At 46.7% G+C, this 12,994-nt stretch overlaps 1 protein-coding gene across 4 annotated transcripts in view; it reads left to right on the top strand.

Moving 5' to 3' along the window:
• The window catches only part of LOC144754819 (uncharacterized), a 204,073-nt gene extending 192,782 nt beyond the window's left edge, over nt 1–11,291 (top strand). For 2 of the 4 annotated variants that reach the window (XM_078643065.1, XM_078643072.1), the window contains one exon: nt 4,140–11,291. In XM_078643065.1, coding sequence (XP_078499191.1) covers nt 7,270–9,312 — 2,043 coding nt within the window. In that variant the 5' untranslated portion in view covers nt 4,140–7,269 and the 3' untranslated portion in view covers nt 9,313–11,291. Of the gene's footprint in view, nt 1–810; nt 1,081–1,313; nt 1,821–4,139 lie in introns of those variants that run through there. The other 2 variants (XM_078643057.1, XM_078643079.1) reach the window with 2 other exon arrangements.
• The last annotated feature ends 1,703 nt before the right edge of the window (nt 11,292–12,994 follow it).

Here is a 12,994-nt window from a genome sequence, read left to right as displayed (position 1 = left end):
GTGCCAGGCTCCAGGAGTCAGGATGGGTCTGCCCCAGTGGTGAATGGGAGATCTGCATGTTGATGGCCGGGGAGGGGTGCACCTGGGACCTGAATAGGGCTGGACTTTCCCCACACAATGCTGGCTCCGCCCCCTGTGGTGCGTCTAATGTCCCTAGCCTGGCCAGTGAATGGAAAGGGTGGCTGAGCACAACAAAGTGCTCCAAAACCAGCTGCGACTGATTTTTCCCCCACCCTGCACACAGACAAAGGATTTACCTGTATAAAAAGGGGTGTGTCCCCAGAAATGTTGTGCTCTTGTTCCTGATCTGAAGAGGGGGGCCTGCTGCTGCTGGGCGCCAGGAGGACCGCCACTATGTAGTGCCCGGATAATTTGTCCTATTTGGACTGATGGTGACTGTTGTCCACCGCCATCTCAGTATATACTCATGAATCCTTTATTTCAGCCTTATTTGTGCCTATTTGTAGGGTTTACCTATTGGCTTTGGCATGATTCTGTGCCTTCTTTTCGGGCCTGGAGGCCTAAACTAGAGAGAAGCCATCTTGTCTTCTTGCCTCAGTTGTCTGAGGTGCTTGTAGGGTAAAGGTAATGCTTAGAGTCTAGCCTGTTGTACGCTAGTGAGGAGCCGGTGAAGACTGGTTCTTATCGAAGGAATGTGTTTGTCTCTTGGGTCCTTGACGCAACACGCAAGTGGCCACTGCGGGTGCGCAGAGAGCCTGGGAGCTGGCACAGGAATTCGGTGGGAGGCAGCCTGCTGCTGGCAATTTCCATGAGGAGAGAGCATTCTATATTATCAGAGGGCAAGAGAGCAGAGGGGCCAGATGGTTTTTGGAGCAGTTGGAATTACATGTTCAGAAGGGAACGTGCAGTGTGCTGAGAAAGAGCCAGCTACAGTTTGGGTTAGAAGGATTTGTCTGTTGGAGAAACCAGGAGGAGCTGGCAGTTGGAGTGATGAGATGATTCTGAAGTGGAGTGGGAGCCAGTGGAGTGCAGAAGCCATGAGGAACAACAGAGGTTGGCACGTTGGTGCAGTGAGCAGAGAGTCCTGATTCAACCAGAGAGGGACAGAAAGAATAGAGGGTGAGGTGTTCTAAGAATACTTTCATTATATCTGTTCATAATCAATCACTTTTCTTTCAGCTACCTATTGGTATGTCACAATTAATCACTTTCCTTTTAGTTCCTCATTCTATCATTGTATCATAAAGAGCATTCATGTTTAATCATCTTTACTTTTCAGTTCTTTATATAAATGTATATGTTGGTGATTGCTTGTAAGTTGTGTAATAAAGAGACCCCCTTTTACATTTGAAAGTTGTTTCCATGATGGGGTTAACCTTTCTTTTTAGCCAGGTGCTGACGAACAGAAGGATGGGGCATTCCCTTCTGAGAAGGTAACTGATGACAGGGGGGAGTGTGAATCATGTCAGGGAATAATTCTTGAATGAAATAATTTGGCAGTTCTTGTGTGAGAGGATTGGATCTCCTATACATTACATAAGGGATAATAATAATTCATATGAGATACAAGATACTTCCAGTAGATATTAGGTACTTAGGAAATTCCCAATAGAGAGCAGGAGGTATTAATAGGATAGTGGGGACACTATAAAGAGAGATCGCTCAGGATAGGGTGTTATATACTGGAGCTGCTCCCCGAAAAGAGAGGGGGTAGAGTAGTCTGGGTCGGATTGCCGTGGAATTACAAGTGGGGACACTATAAAGAGAGATCGCTCAGGATAGGGCGTTATATGCTGGAGCTGCTCTCCGACACGAGTGAGAGTAGATTAGCCCGAGCCAGATTGTTGTGGGGCTATAAGGTGAGATCATAGGATATAGGATGGAATTCTGTAGTTCCTATAGAAATTTAGTGGTATATTAGCTGTGTAAGCTTGTATATATTGTGGGTTCCCCATTCCCAGGTAAGTACCCCAGGTAATGTTGTAAATATGGTCTGGGAAGGGATGAAGTTATGTGATGACTGGGTTTGTGGTGTTTGGGTGAGCTGATAACTTGGTCAGGAAATCCGGTCATTACATTTGGCGTCACGAACAGTTCAAATGAAGTGCAGGGAAGTGTCATGGTTTTCATTACACTTGACATTAAGAACAGTCTCGGGTGGAGTGTAAGGAAATGTAGTGGTACTGCACTACATCTTGGCCCCTGACTTACAGGATTGAACGGGTGGAGTGTAAGGAGATTGCTTACATCTTGGTGTTTGAACTTACAGGATTGAAGGGTGGAAGCGTGTAAGGGAACTAATTACATCTTGGCATCATGACTAGGAAAAGAACAGAGAGAAATGGTGTACATCTTGGCATTGTGACAGTTGTAAGGTTGAAGAGGTGGACTGTATTCTAGAGAAAAATGTTCTGTTGGCTTTCAGTTGTCTGTGAAGGTCCTGCATGGGAAAGAATTATTTGTATTATAAAATGATCTGTCTGTATAAAGAGGCTTGTACAGAGCTTGCTGCGTGGCTTATGCATTATTAAGTGTGAAATGTATTCTGTATAATAAGGCTTGTGAATAGCTTGTTGAGTTACTTGTGAATAGCGTCTTGTAAATAAGGCTTGTGAATGGCTTGTTCCATTGGGCAGGGAAGGGCTGGATCCTTTCCAACTGTTCAGAGAAATGTGTTTAAAAAATGTGCACAAGTGTTATGTGAAAACGTGGGAGATAAGTTCTCGGATTCCCCATGGTTCTGCAGACTTGGGGGAGAGAGTGTATTTTAGCTGGTAGAGAGGTGACATCTTGCATGGATACAGCAGTGTTTATTTAAACATGCTGCTTAATATGCATCCACAATTGTGTGAGGATATACCTTTGAAAACAGGATTAAATGTGTCTTATTCAAAGGTCACAGTGTTACACATCAACCAGTCAGACTGCGAGGTACACACGGGTGGTTTCAGATAAACATTCAGTGGAGGAGTTTTAGTTGGCAACAATGTATGAGATAATTCGTTTTTAAAAAGGAAAATGCACCACCATGTGTGCAGCAGTTAATTGGGTGTGACTGGTTGTGTGGAGTAACAGAAAATGTATTCTGTTTTACCCTAAAGCAAATTGCCCATTTTTTGTTTAAATCTGTATGCTAAAGATAAATGCCCATGTCTCTATATAATTTGCGCAGTGAAAGATGTTAAACAGAACACTGTAGGAGGGAATGTGGTCTGCCTATGGGAGATCACATGACTTAAGAATGTAGTCTTGATAAACAGAAGCTAATTTGGTAACTTCAATCACAAAATATTTTTTCCCCATTTTAAAATTGATGCTGTTTCAAATATCGTTACAAGAAGTACCATGTTATTTTTGTATGTGATTTTTAATGTTGCTAAATGTTTTGCCCTTTAACTGTTAATAATGCTAGAGTGTTTAACCTGTTTTCTGTTAGTCTTTTATGAGGCTGTAGACAAATATTAGTTTAAACTTGCCTGAATTAGTTAAACAAAAGTGTAGAGCATTTTTTAGAAAGTAGAGCGAAGGCTTCCCTGGAAAGAAAGAGTTTTGAAAGATTTACAGGCTGTGAACAACTAGGCTCTGACCTTGAAGAGATAGCATGCATTCCACAAAGCTTTCTGTCCTCTCCGGAGCTTTTTGTAAGGGAGGGCTTGAATAGGAGCGCAGAGACATCCCTGTTTGCTATTATTGGCCATGACCCAATTCTGTTCCGCGGAAAGATGTTGACATGAAGGGAGGGGTCAAGTCGCTCCTCATCACAGTCGGCCCAGAAAGCTTCCTTGACTAGAGATAAGGGATGCTTGCAATATGAACAGGCTCTCTCTTAGTAATGTACACAGAAACATTGGCAGGCGCTTCGCACCTGCAATGAGATCAGCATTGGCAGCGACCCAATTTTAGACTGCGGAGAGCTGCAGTGAAGGGAGGGGTATGGGAGCTAGGACTGAGAGAGGAATGAAACTGGCTACCCAGCCCCTCTGGATGTGAAAGGAAAAATTAGATTTTGCCCAAATAAATTTAGAGAATATAATGCAGGTAGTTTTCTTAAACTATTCCCCAGACTTAGAGCAGGATTTTATAAACCACAAGGTTCTTAGAGGGAAATAAATAAAAAATATGTGTGCCTTTAAATTGAAGTTTTTTGTAAGATGAGTGATGCTTGTCTATCGTTTCAGGTTGCCAGATCATGCCGGGGTGTGTGTGGCCCTCCCCTTCCTTTCCTTTTTGTTATTTTCGTTTGTTATTTTTGTTTGTTATTTTTGTGTGAGTGGGCACCCCACAACTCCCCACCCCCCAAGCCTGGAGCCAGACCAGACCGGAGCGGACGGCGAAAAGCGGTGTCTTGTGGCTGATGGCTGACGGGTGCTGATGTTTCTGGATGACCAGATCGGATGGGATTCTTCCTTGGCAAAGGAATACAGATGAAGATGGATTACACCTTTTCAAAAACAGTGTGTTTAGACTGGAACTTTTTCTTACACGTGAAAAGAACTTGAGAGTTGTGTGTTTTTCACACAGGAGAACTGCCTAAAAAGTGAAGGCAGCTTTGATTTACTTAAGGCTTGGTTTTGTTTTATTTTTTCTCCTTTTACCACAGAAGAGGACTTTCTTTTTGATAGAGCTTTTTAAGCTACAGACTGAACTTTACAATCAATATTAGAGTCTACAGTTGGCTGCCTTGGCAGTAGAATTTGCAGTTTCATGATTAGAGATTCAATGCTATAGATGTCACGATTTCTTGACTCGTTTTGAGTGATACAGCTTTGATTTGCTTCATAATGATCATTTTCCCCATTCATGTAGTGAAGATCTAAAAGAAACCATCATTTAATGGTGATCATATTTGCCATGTTTTGCATTTCATCATACAAGTAGTCTGCAATGTGAATTTTCCCTTATTAATATGGTTTTATGGCCTGCAATCTTGTGCCCAATTTTTCCCATGATTTTGCCTTTCAGTGATTGTTCCATGGACATTTGGACTCTACTCAGAAGCTGATTATTTTGTTTTGTTACCACTCTTACAGTCAACAAATACAGGGCCCCAATGATAGTTTTCTTTGTCCTTCCCTGTTGTTTGATTATGATTCCAATGTTACAAATTCAAAGATGCAGTGCCTTTTTAATGGTTGAGCCTTTGGTGAGCTGCTTTTGAGATCTGATGCCCTGTGATACACATCAATTACCATCATGATGTCCTGATTTTAATATGTTATGCTATCCTAGCATTAGTGTAGATTGACCTTGCAATTGTTTAGTTCTTATCTGTCCTATACCTTTGCTGTTTTTCAGTAGGACAGTCTTGCCAGAGAATAGAAAGCTATGGGATATTGAGGTGTAGTGTCCCGGGTGGTGTTGCATACATATGCTCCATAGTGGATACTGAGGGATTAGGTACATACTGTTCTTTAGGTTAGATGAGTTATGACTTCTGCCTATTGCCTTTGGCGTGGTCTACTATCACTCTGTTTCCAAGTCTGAATCTCTTAGTTCAGTTATTTCAGTTGTAGAGTTTCCTGATCTGATGTTAGGGTTCTTAATAGACTGACTTATCTTTTAGATGAACATGTTAAATACACCTTGATAGCCTTAGAGCCCTGTATTGGCGCAGGTGGGCTGACTGTCTTGCTGCTACGCTCGCTGTCCCCTTTTAAAAAAGAAAGAATTATCGAACTACCCAAATCGCTGCTATTGCTACTTTGCACAGTGTGTTTAAATGCTTTTAAACTGAGTTAATCATTTTAAAAGTAATCGCCGCTACTGCCACTTTGCACAGTGTGTCCTTACTGCTTTTAAACTGATTGAATAGCTATTAAAAGTAAAGTATTCCCTTACATTGTTGGCGCTTTGGTAGAATCTCCCCACCTCACGACTCACCCAGATAGGAGCACTTCCGGTCGGTTACCGGCCTAGTGCTGGGGATTGACAGCCGCTGCACAGCAGGGCTGATTGGTGGGTGGGGGCTGACTCTGCCTATATCTTCACAGTGGGACCTGGTGCACGAACGATAGAGCCCTGTATTGGCGCAGGTGGGCTGACTGTCTTGCTGCTACGCTCGCTGTCCCCTTTTAAAAAAGAAAGAATTATCGAACTACCCAAATCGCTGCTATTGCTACTTTGCACAGTGTGTTTAAATGCTTTTAAACTGAGTTAATCATTTTAAAAGTAATCGCCGCTACTGCCACTTTGCACAGTGTGTCCTTACTGCTTTTAAACTGATTGAATAGCTATTAAAAGTAAAGTATTCCCTTGCATTGTTGGCGCTTTGGTAGAATCTCCCCACCTCACGACTCACCCAGATAGGAGCACTTCCGGTCGGTTACCGGCCTAGTGCTGGGGATTGACAGCCGCTGCACAGCAGGGCTGATTGGTGGGTGGGGGCTGACTCTGCCTATATCTTCACAGTGGGACCTGGCGCACGAACGATAGAGCCCTGTATTGGCGCAGGTGGGCTGACTGTCTTGCTGCTATGCTCGCTGTCCCCTTTTAAAAAAGAAAGCATTATCAAACTACCCAAATCGCTGCTATTGCTACTTTGCACAGTGTGTTTAAATGCTTTTAAACTGAGTTAATAGTTTTAAAAGTAATCGCCGCTACTGCCACTTTGCACAGTGTGTTCTTACTGCTTTTAAACTGATTGAATAGCTATTAAAAGTAAAGTATTCCCTTACATTGTTGGCACTTTGGTAGAATCTCCCCATCGCATGACTCACCCAGATAGGAGCACTTCCGGTCGGTTACCGGTCTAGTGCTGGGGATTGACAGCCGCTGCACAGCAGGGCTGATTGGTGGGTGGGGGCTGACTCTGCCTATATCCTTTACACTGGATCAAGCGCGCGCAGTGGGCGCGCCGGCGGCGCGCCAAAGGCAAGCCCGTCTGCGCCCGTCCGCGCCCTTCCAGGCCCAGGGTCCATACCCCCTGCCCTTGGCATACGGTATAGTTTCTCGGACCTGCACCAACTCAAAAGTCCTCCGGCACCTCTTGATAACAATGCCACCATCCTCCTCAAAGCTGAGGGCCTACTAAGGTCCCCCCCCCGAGAAAGCATCCGATCGATCGGGGAGGGCTACACCTTCCAAAATCCCTCCCCGACCCTCACCTTTGCCTCTCTTAACACTCGCTCACTCCAAAAACATCATCTAGAGGTCTTCACCCTGCTACAAGATGAAACTATCGACCTCTTGGGTCTCTCTGAGACCTGGCTGGAAGACTCATCTACCCCCGACCTGGTAGCCGCCATCCCGCCTAACTATAGGGCCGTCTACCATAACCGGCCAGGCAGCTTACGCGGTGGTGGTGTGGCCATGCTATACAAAAATTCCTTGAAAGCCGGGACCCTGCTCGCGGAAAGCATCGAAGGGGCGGAAGTACTTGGGGTCAAACTCCACTCTCCCTCACGGTGCATCATCGCCATAGTCGTGTACCGTCCCCCTAAAACACCACCCAAGTTTGTCAAGTGGTTGGTGGAACTGGCACACGATCTATGCTCCCATTACCAATGCCTAAATATATTGGGCGACTTCAACTTCCATTGGGAAGCATCCCCCAAGGAGAGCCCAGCCACCCTCCTAGATGAAGCTCTGACTGCTCTCAGACTGAGCCAATCTGTTACTGGCCCAACTCATGCTAAAGGTCACACTTTGGACCTAGTCTGGACCTCACTGCCCCTCACCAGCCCTCCTATTATACATCCCTGTGCCTGGTCCGATCACTCAATCATCTACGGCACCTTTCAACCCCCCAAACTAGGACTCCAACCTCCTCCTAGATGGAGGGTAATCAGAAGCTGGAACAAAATTAGTGCAGTCAACCTCGCCCCTGCCCTCAGACTGTCCGGCCCTCCAGACTATTCTTCTGGAGATATCAATGCAAAAAATTATGCACTAACAAAAAGAATTATCAAGGCCATAGACAGCCTTGCACCCGCTCGTAGGGAAAGGATCAAAGATAAGGGGAAAGGAGTCCCGTGGTATAACGACAAACTACGAACTTTGAAACAACAGCTTCGCCAAGGGGAAAGAGCCTGGCGGAAAGCATACGACCCTCCCACCCTTTCACATTATCTTGAAACCTTCTCAGCATATAAACACGCAATACAGACTGAAAAGGCGGCTTACTATGAAAACAAGATTGTGTCTGCCTCCAACACTCAGAAAGAAACGTTTAAAGTGCTAAAAGAACTCCGACAGGTCAAAGAACAGAAACCTGCCTTTAACAAAGAGGATTGCGAGAAGTTCCAAACCTTCTTCACCTCCAAAATGGCGGACCTCTTGATTACCATCGAGAATACTCCTAAGCTGACATGCTCGTTAAGCCCAGTCCCCATCGGCCCTTCCCTAGAACTCTCCCTCACGTCCTTCCCTCCGCTCACTCACGAGGCCCTGGGGCCACTCTTTGGATGTGTGAAATCAGGTTCCCCAGCCGACCCCTGCCCACCCAGGATCTACAAGCTGGCCCTCCCCGAAATCGAAGGCGAGACTCTCTCACTCCTGAACATGTCTTTGGAAACAGGAGTGGTCCCGAGCGCTTTCAAGGAGGCCCGCGTGATCCCCCTTTTGAAAAAACCTGGGGCCGACACTAAAAACTTGAAAATTTTCCGGCCCATATCCCAGCTCCCTTTTCTCGCCAAAGTCCTTGAGCAACATGTGCTCTCCTCCCTCGCGCACCATCTAGAGGCCAACGACCTCCTGCAATTCAACCAGGCGGGCTTCCGACCCCATCACAGTACCGAACTAGTGATGCTGGCAGTCCTAGATGATCTGAGACTGAGAGCTGATTCGAAGGACCCCTGCGCCCTGATTTTATTAGACCTATCCGCGGCCTTTGATACCGTGAACCACGAGTTACTCCTGTCACGGATGTCCGATTTCGGGGTGCAGGGCATTGCAATGACATGGCTCACATCCTTCCTAAAAGATCGCTCCCAGAGAGTGCAGTTGGGGGAAGCCGTATCCAGGTCAGGTACCCTTCCATGCGGAGTCCCTCAGGGATCCGCACTGTCTCCCCTCCTATTCATTACTTACCTTCAGCCCTTGATAGCTGCGCTTAATGAGTTGGAGTGCCAGATATACAACTACGCAGATGATACCCAAATTATCATTCGGATACACAACTCCTTACCAGCCCACCAGAAAGTTCAGAACATCCTAAAATTTACAATAAACTGGATGTCGGCCAACTATCTCAAGATCAATCCAGATAAGACGGAGGTGTTGGCAGTCACCAATGACGCCAACCCCTGGAACTGTCTTTTTTGGCCACCCGAGTTGGGCAAATACCCTGAGCCAGCCACGGCAGTCAAAAGCCTGGGAATAAAAATTGACAGCAAACTTACCTTGGCTCCATAGGTATCCACTACAGTCGGGGTCTGTTCCAACATAATCAGGCAGCTGCGAAAACTGGCCCAGCTACTCACCTTTGAGACCCTCAAACGTGTGGTAGTAGCACTGATCCTATCCCGGCTGGACTACGGTAACTCACTTTACCTAGGACTCCCAGACTACCAACTGACCAGACTTCAGGCCACCATGAACGACGCGGCTCGACTTGTGTTTAAAGTCCCACGCCGCACTCATGCCTCCCCCCTCCTTCGCCAGCTACACTGGCTCCCCATCAGACAGAGGATCAAGTTCAAGGGCTTGTGCATTGCACATAAAGCCATCTATGGAAGTGCACCAACTTACATAAAGAATAGCCTTATGAACTACGGTCCAACTAGAGCACTTAGATCCTCGGAAGCCAGGATGTTAGTCTGCCCCTGCACCCGCCTATCCTCCATGGGAGGCAGAGCCTTTTCGTCTATCATTCCACAGATCTGGAATCGACTGCCTGACAACCTCCGTAAGGAACACTCTCTGTTAACTTTTAGGAAACACCTCAAACCCTCCTGTTTAAAGAAGTCTGGGGCATGCAGTAAAGTACTTTCCCCCCTCCCTCAACCCTAAGCAGGCCCCTCTATCAAAGCGCTTAGAGACCGCTGGTGATAACTATATAAATATAAATTACAAATTACAAATTACAAATTTTATCTGATTTCCTGCTTGATATGCATAGTGCTAGAGTTGCTGTTTTGTAGCAATGGGGTTGTTCTTCTTTCTTGTTATTGAGCTTAAGGGACCCTTGATAAAAGAAAGTGGGATTAGTTCCTAGGGTGGTTACCTGATGTTTTGATTTATTTTAGGTGGTGTATCCCTTGGTTCTTTGTTTTTAGTTGCATTTTGTTGTTGTTTTCCTTGTGTGCCAGGTCTTTTGGATATGTTTTGTTCTAAATTTGCTTTTGTTTATTTTGTTTGTCCATCATGATTTCCTGATACTTTCGATGTTGGTAGACAAAAGTCACGGGTGGAATGAGTGCCCGGATAATTTGTCCTATTTGGACTGATGGTGACTGTTGTCCACCGCCATCTCAGTATATACTCATGAATCCTTTATTTCAGCCTTATTTGTGCCTATTTGTAGGGTTTACCTATTGGCTTTGGCATGATTCTGTGCCTTCTTTGCCTCTTTTTCGGGCCTGAAGGCCTAAACTAGAGAGAAGCCATCTTGTCTTCTTGCCTCAGCTGTCTGAGGTGCTTGTAGGGTAAAGGTAATGCTTAGAGTCTAGCCTGTTGTTCGCTAGTGAGGAGCCGGTGAAGACTGGTTCTTATCGAAGAAATGTGTTTGTCTCGTGGGTCCTAGACGCAACACACAAGTGGCTACTGCGGGTGCGCAGAGAGCCTGGGAGCGGGCACAGGAATTAGGTGGGAGGCAGCCTGCTGCTGGAAATTTCCATGAGGAGAGAGCATTCTATATTATCAGAGGGCAAGAGAGCAGAGGGGCCAGATGGTTTTTGGAGCAGTTGGAATTACATGTTCAGAAGGGAACATGCAGTGTGCTGAAAAAAAGCCAGCCACAGTTTGGGTTAGAAGGATTTGTCTGTTGGAGAAACCAGGAGGAGCTGGCAGTGGAGTGATGAGATGATTCTGAAGTGCAGTGGGAGCCAGTGGAGTGCAGAAGGCATGAGGAACAACAGAGGTTGGCACGTTGGTGCAGTGAACAGAGAGTCCTGATTCAACCTGAGAGGGACCGAGAGAATTGGATCCCCTTTCTGAGGGTGAGGTGTTCTAAGAATACTTTCATTATATCTGTTCATAATCAATCACTTTTCTTTCAGCTACCTATTGGTATGTCACAATTAATCACTTTCCTTTTAGTTCCTCATTCTATCATTGTATCATAAAGAGCATTCATGTTTAATCATCTTTACTTTTCAGTTCTTTATATAAATGTATATGTTGGTGATTGCTTGTTAGTTGTGTAATAAAGAGACCCCCTTTTACATTTGAAAGTTGTGTCCATGATGGGGTTAACCTTTCTTTTTAGCCAGGTGCTGACAAACAGAAGGATGGGACATTCCCTTCTGAGAAGGTAACTGATGACAGTGGAGAGTGTGAATCATGTCAGGGAATAATTCTTGAATGCAATAATTTGGCAGTTCTTATGTGAGAGGATTGGATCTCCTATCCATTACATAAGGGATAATAATAATTCATATGAGATAGAAGATACTTCCAGTAGATATTAGGTACTTAGGAAATTCCCAATAGAGAGCAGGATGTATTAATAGGATAGTGGGGACACTATAAAGAGAGATCGCTCAGGATAGGGTGTTATATGCTGGAGCTGCTCTCCGACACGAGTGAGAGTAGATTAGCCCGAGCCAGATTGTTGTGGGGCTATAAGGTGAGATCATAGGATATAGGATGGAATTCTGTAGTTCCTATAGGATTTAGTGGTATATTAGCTGTGTAAACTTGTATATATTGTGGGTTCCCCATTCCCAGGTAAGTACCCCAGGTACTGTTGTAAATAGGGTCTGGGAAGAGATGAAGTTACGTGATGACTGGGTTTGTGGTGTTTGGGTGAGCTGATAACTTGGTCAGGAAATCCCGTCATTACACACTAGGACTGCCTCCCTGCCTGGAGGGCCCAGTGAGCTGGCCCCTGGGCCCATCCTTGCCCCTCTGCCTATCTTCCTAAAGGACTTTGCCTGGACTTGTGGCTGAGCGCTTTATTTTGCCACTAGCGCTTGGGAGCGCTTTATTTTGCCAGTAGCGCTTGGGAGCGCTTTATTTTGCCACTAGCGCTTGAGAGTGCTTTCTGTTCGCAGCCGGTGCCCACCCGGCATTTCCCCGCTAGATTGCTGCATCACAGGAGCCCACTCCGTGTTATTTATTATTTATTTTCGAGGGTGCCCACCCCTCATCTGCCCGGGAAATTCACGCCGCGGCCCGAGGCCGGGTTCCCCCCGAAGAAGGCAGCCGCCGGCATCACCCGAAGGCCGCGCTGGGATTGGCCCTGCCGGCCGAGTCTCCCGCCGCGTCATTGGTGGAGGGAGCGGAAGTAAGCAAGAAGCGGACGGGAGCCTACCCCGCGGTCCTGTGGCCGGAAGCCGTCTGCCGCATCCTTATCGGGGCTCCCGAGACTGAGGGAGAGCCCCGGCCCGCCTGCTTGTGAGGCAGGAGTGAGAGGGAGTCTTGGAGGCTCCAGAGAGAAGCAGCCGTCGCAGCCTCTGTCCCCACCGCCAGCCGTTAGCAGGAGGAGCAAGGAGAAGCTGGTGAGTGACGGGCCGGGCAGGGTGCTCTGAAGGGGGCATTGGTTCCTGTCCCGAGCCCAGGAGAGTCTCCAGCGTGTGGGGCCTATTTGTTTTAAGAGCCTGAGAGGCTCAAGGGCATTGGCTAATCTCGAGTCCCCCGAGCGGGACTCCAACGACCCCGGAGGCATTTAGGGTGGTAGAGCGGCCCGAGCTGGCAGCGGGCCGCTCCCCCCATTGTTGGCACATTTCTTTCGAGCCCACAAGGTTCCAACGCTGGCAGTATTTGTTGCAGAGCCCACAAGAGGCTCCATGCGCCCACGTGTGTTTGGCCCCATTGGTGATTTCAGCTGCCCAGCACTTAGTGGGCAGCTGCTAAGTTTCGGCCTGGTTCTTCTGCGCAATCTTCCTGTGGCTGCCTGCGCAGCCTGCCCTGACTGTTCTGGACTAAGGGCGTT

Source organism: Lissotriton helveticus, chromosome 1_1 (genome assembly GCF_964261635.1).
Source record: "Lissotriton helveticus chromosome 1_1, aLisHel1.1, whole genome shotgun sequence".
Classification (NCBI taxonomy): Eukaryota; Metazoa; Chordata; class Amphibia; order Caudata; family Salamandridae; genus Lissotriton; species Lissotriton helveticus.
This window is presented reverse-complemented; position numbering and strand designations above follow the sequence as displayed.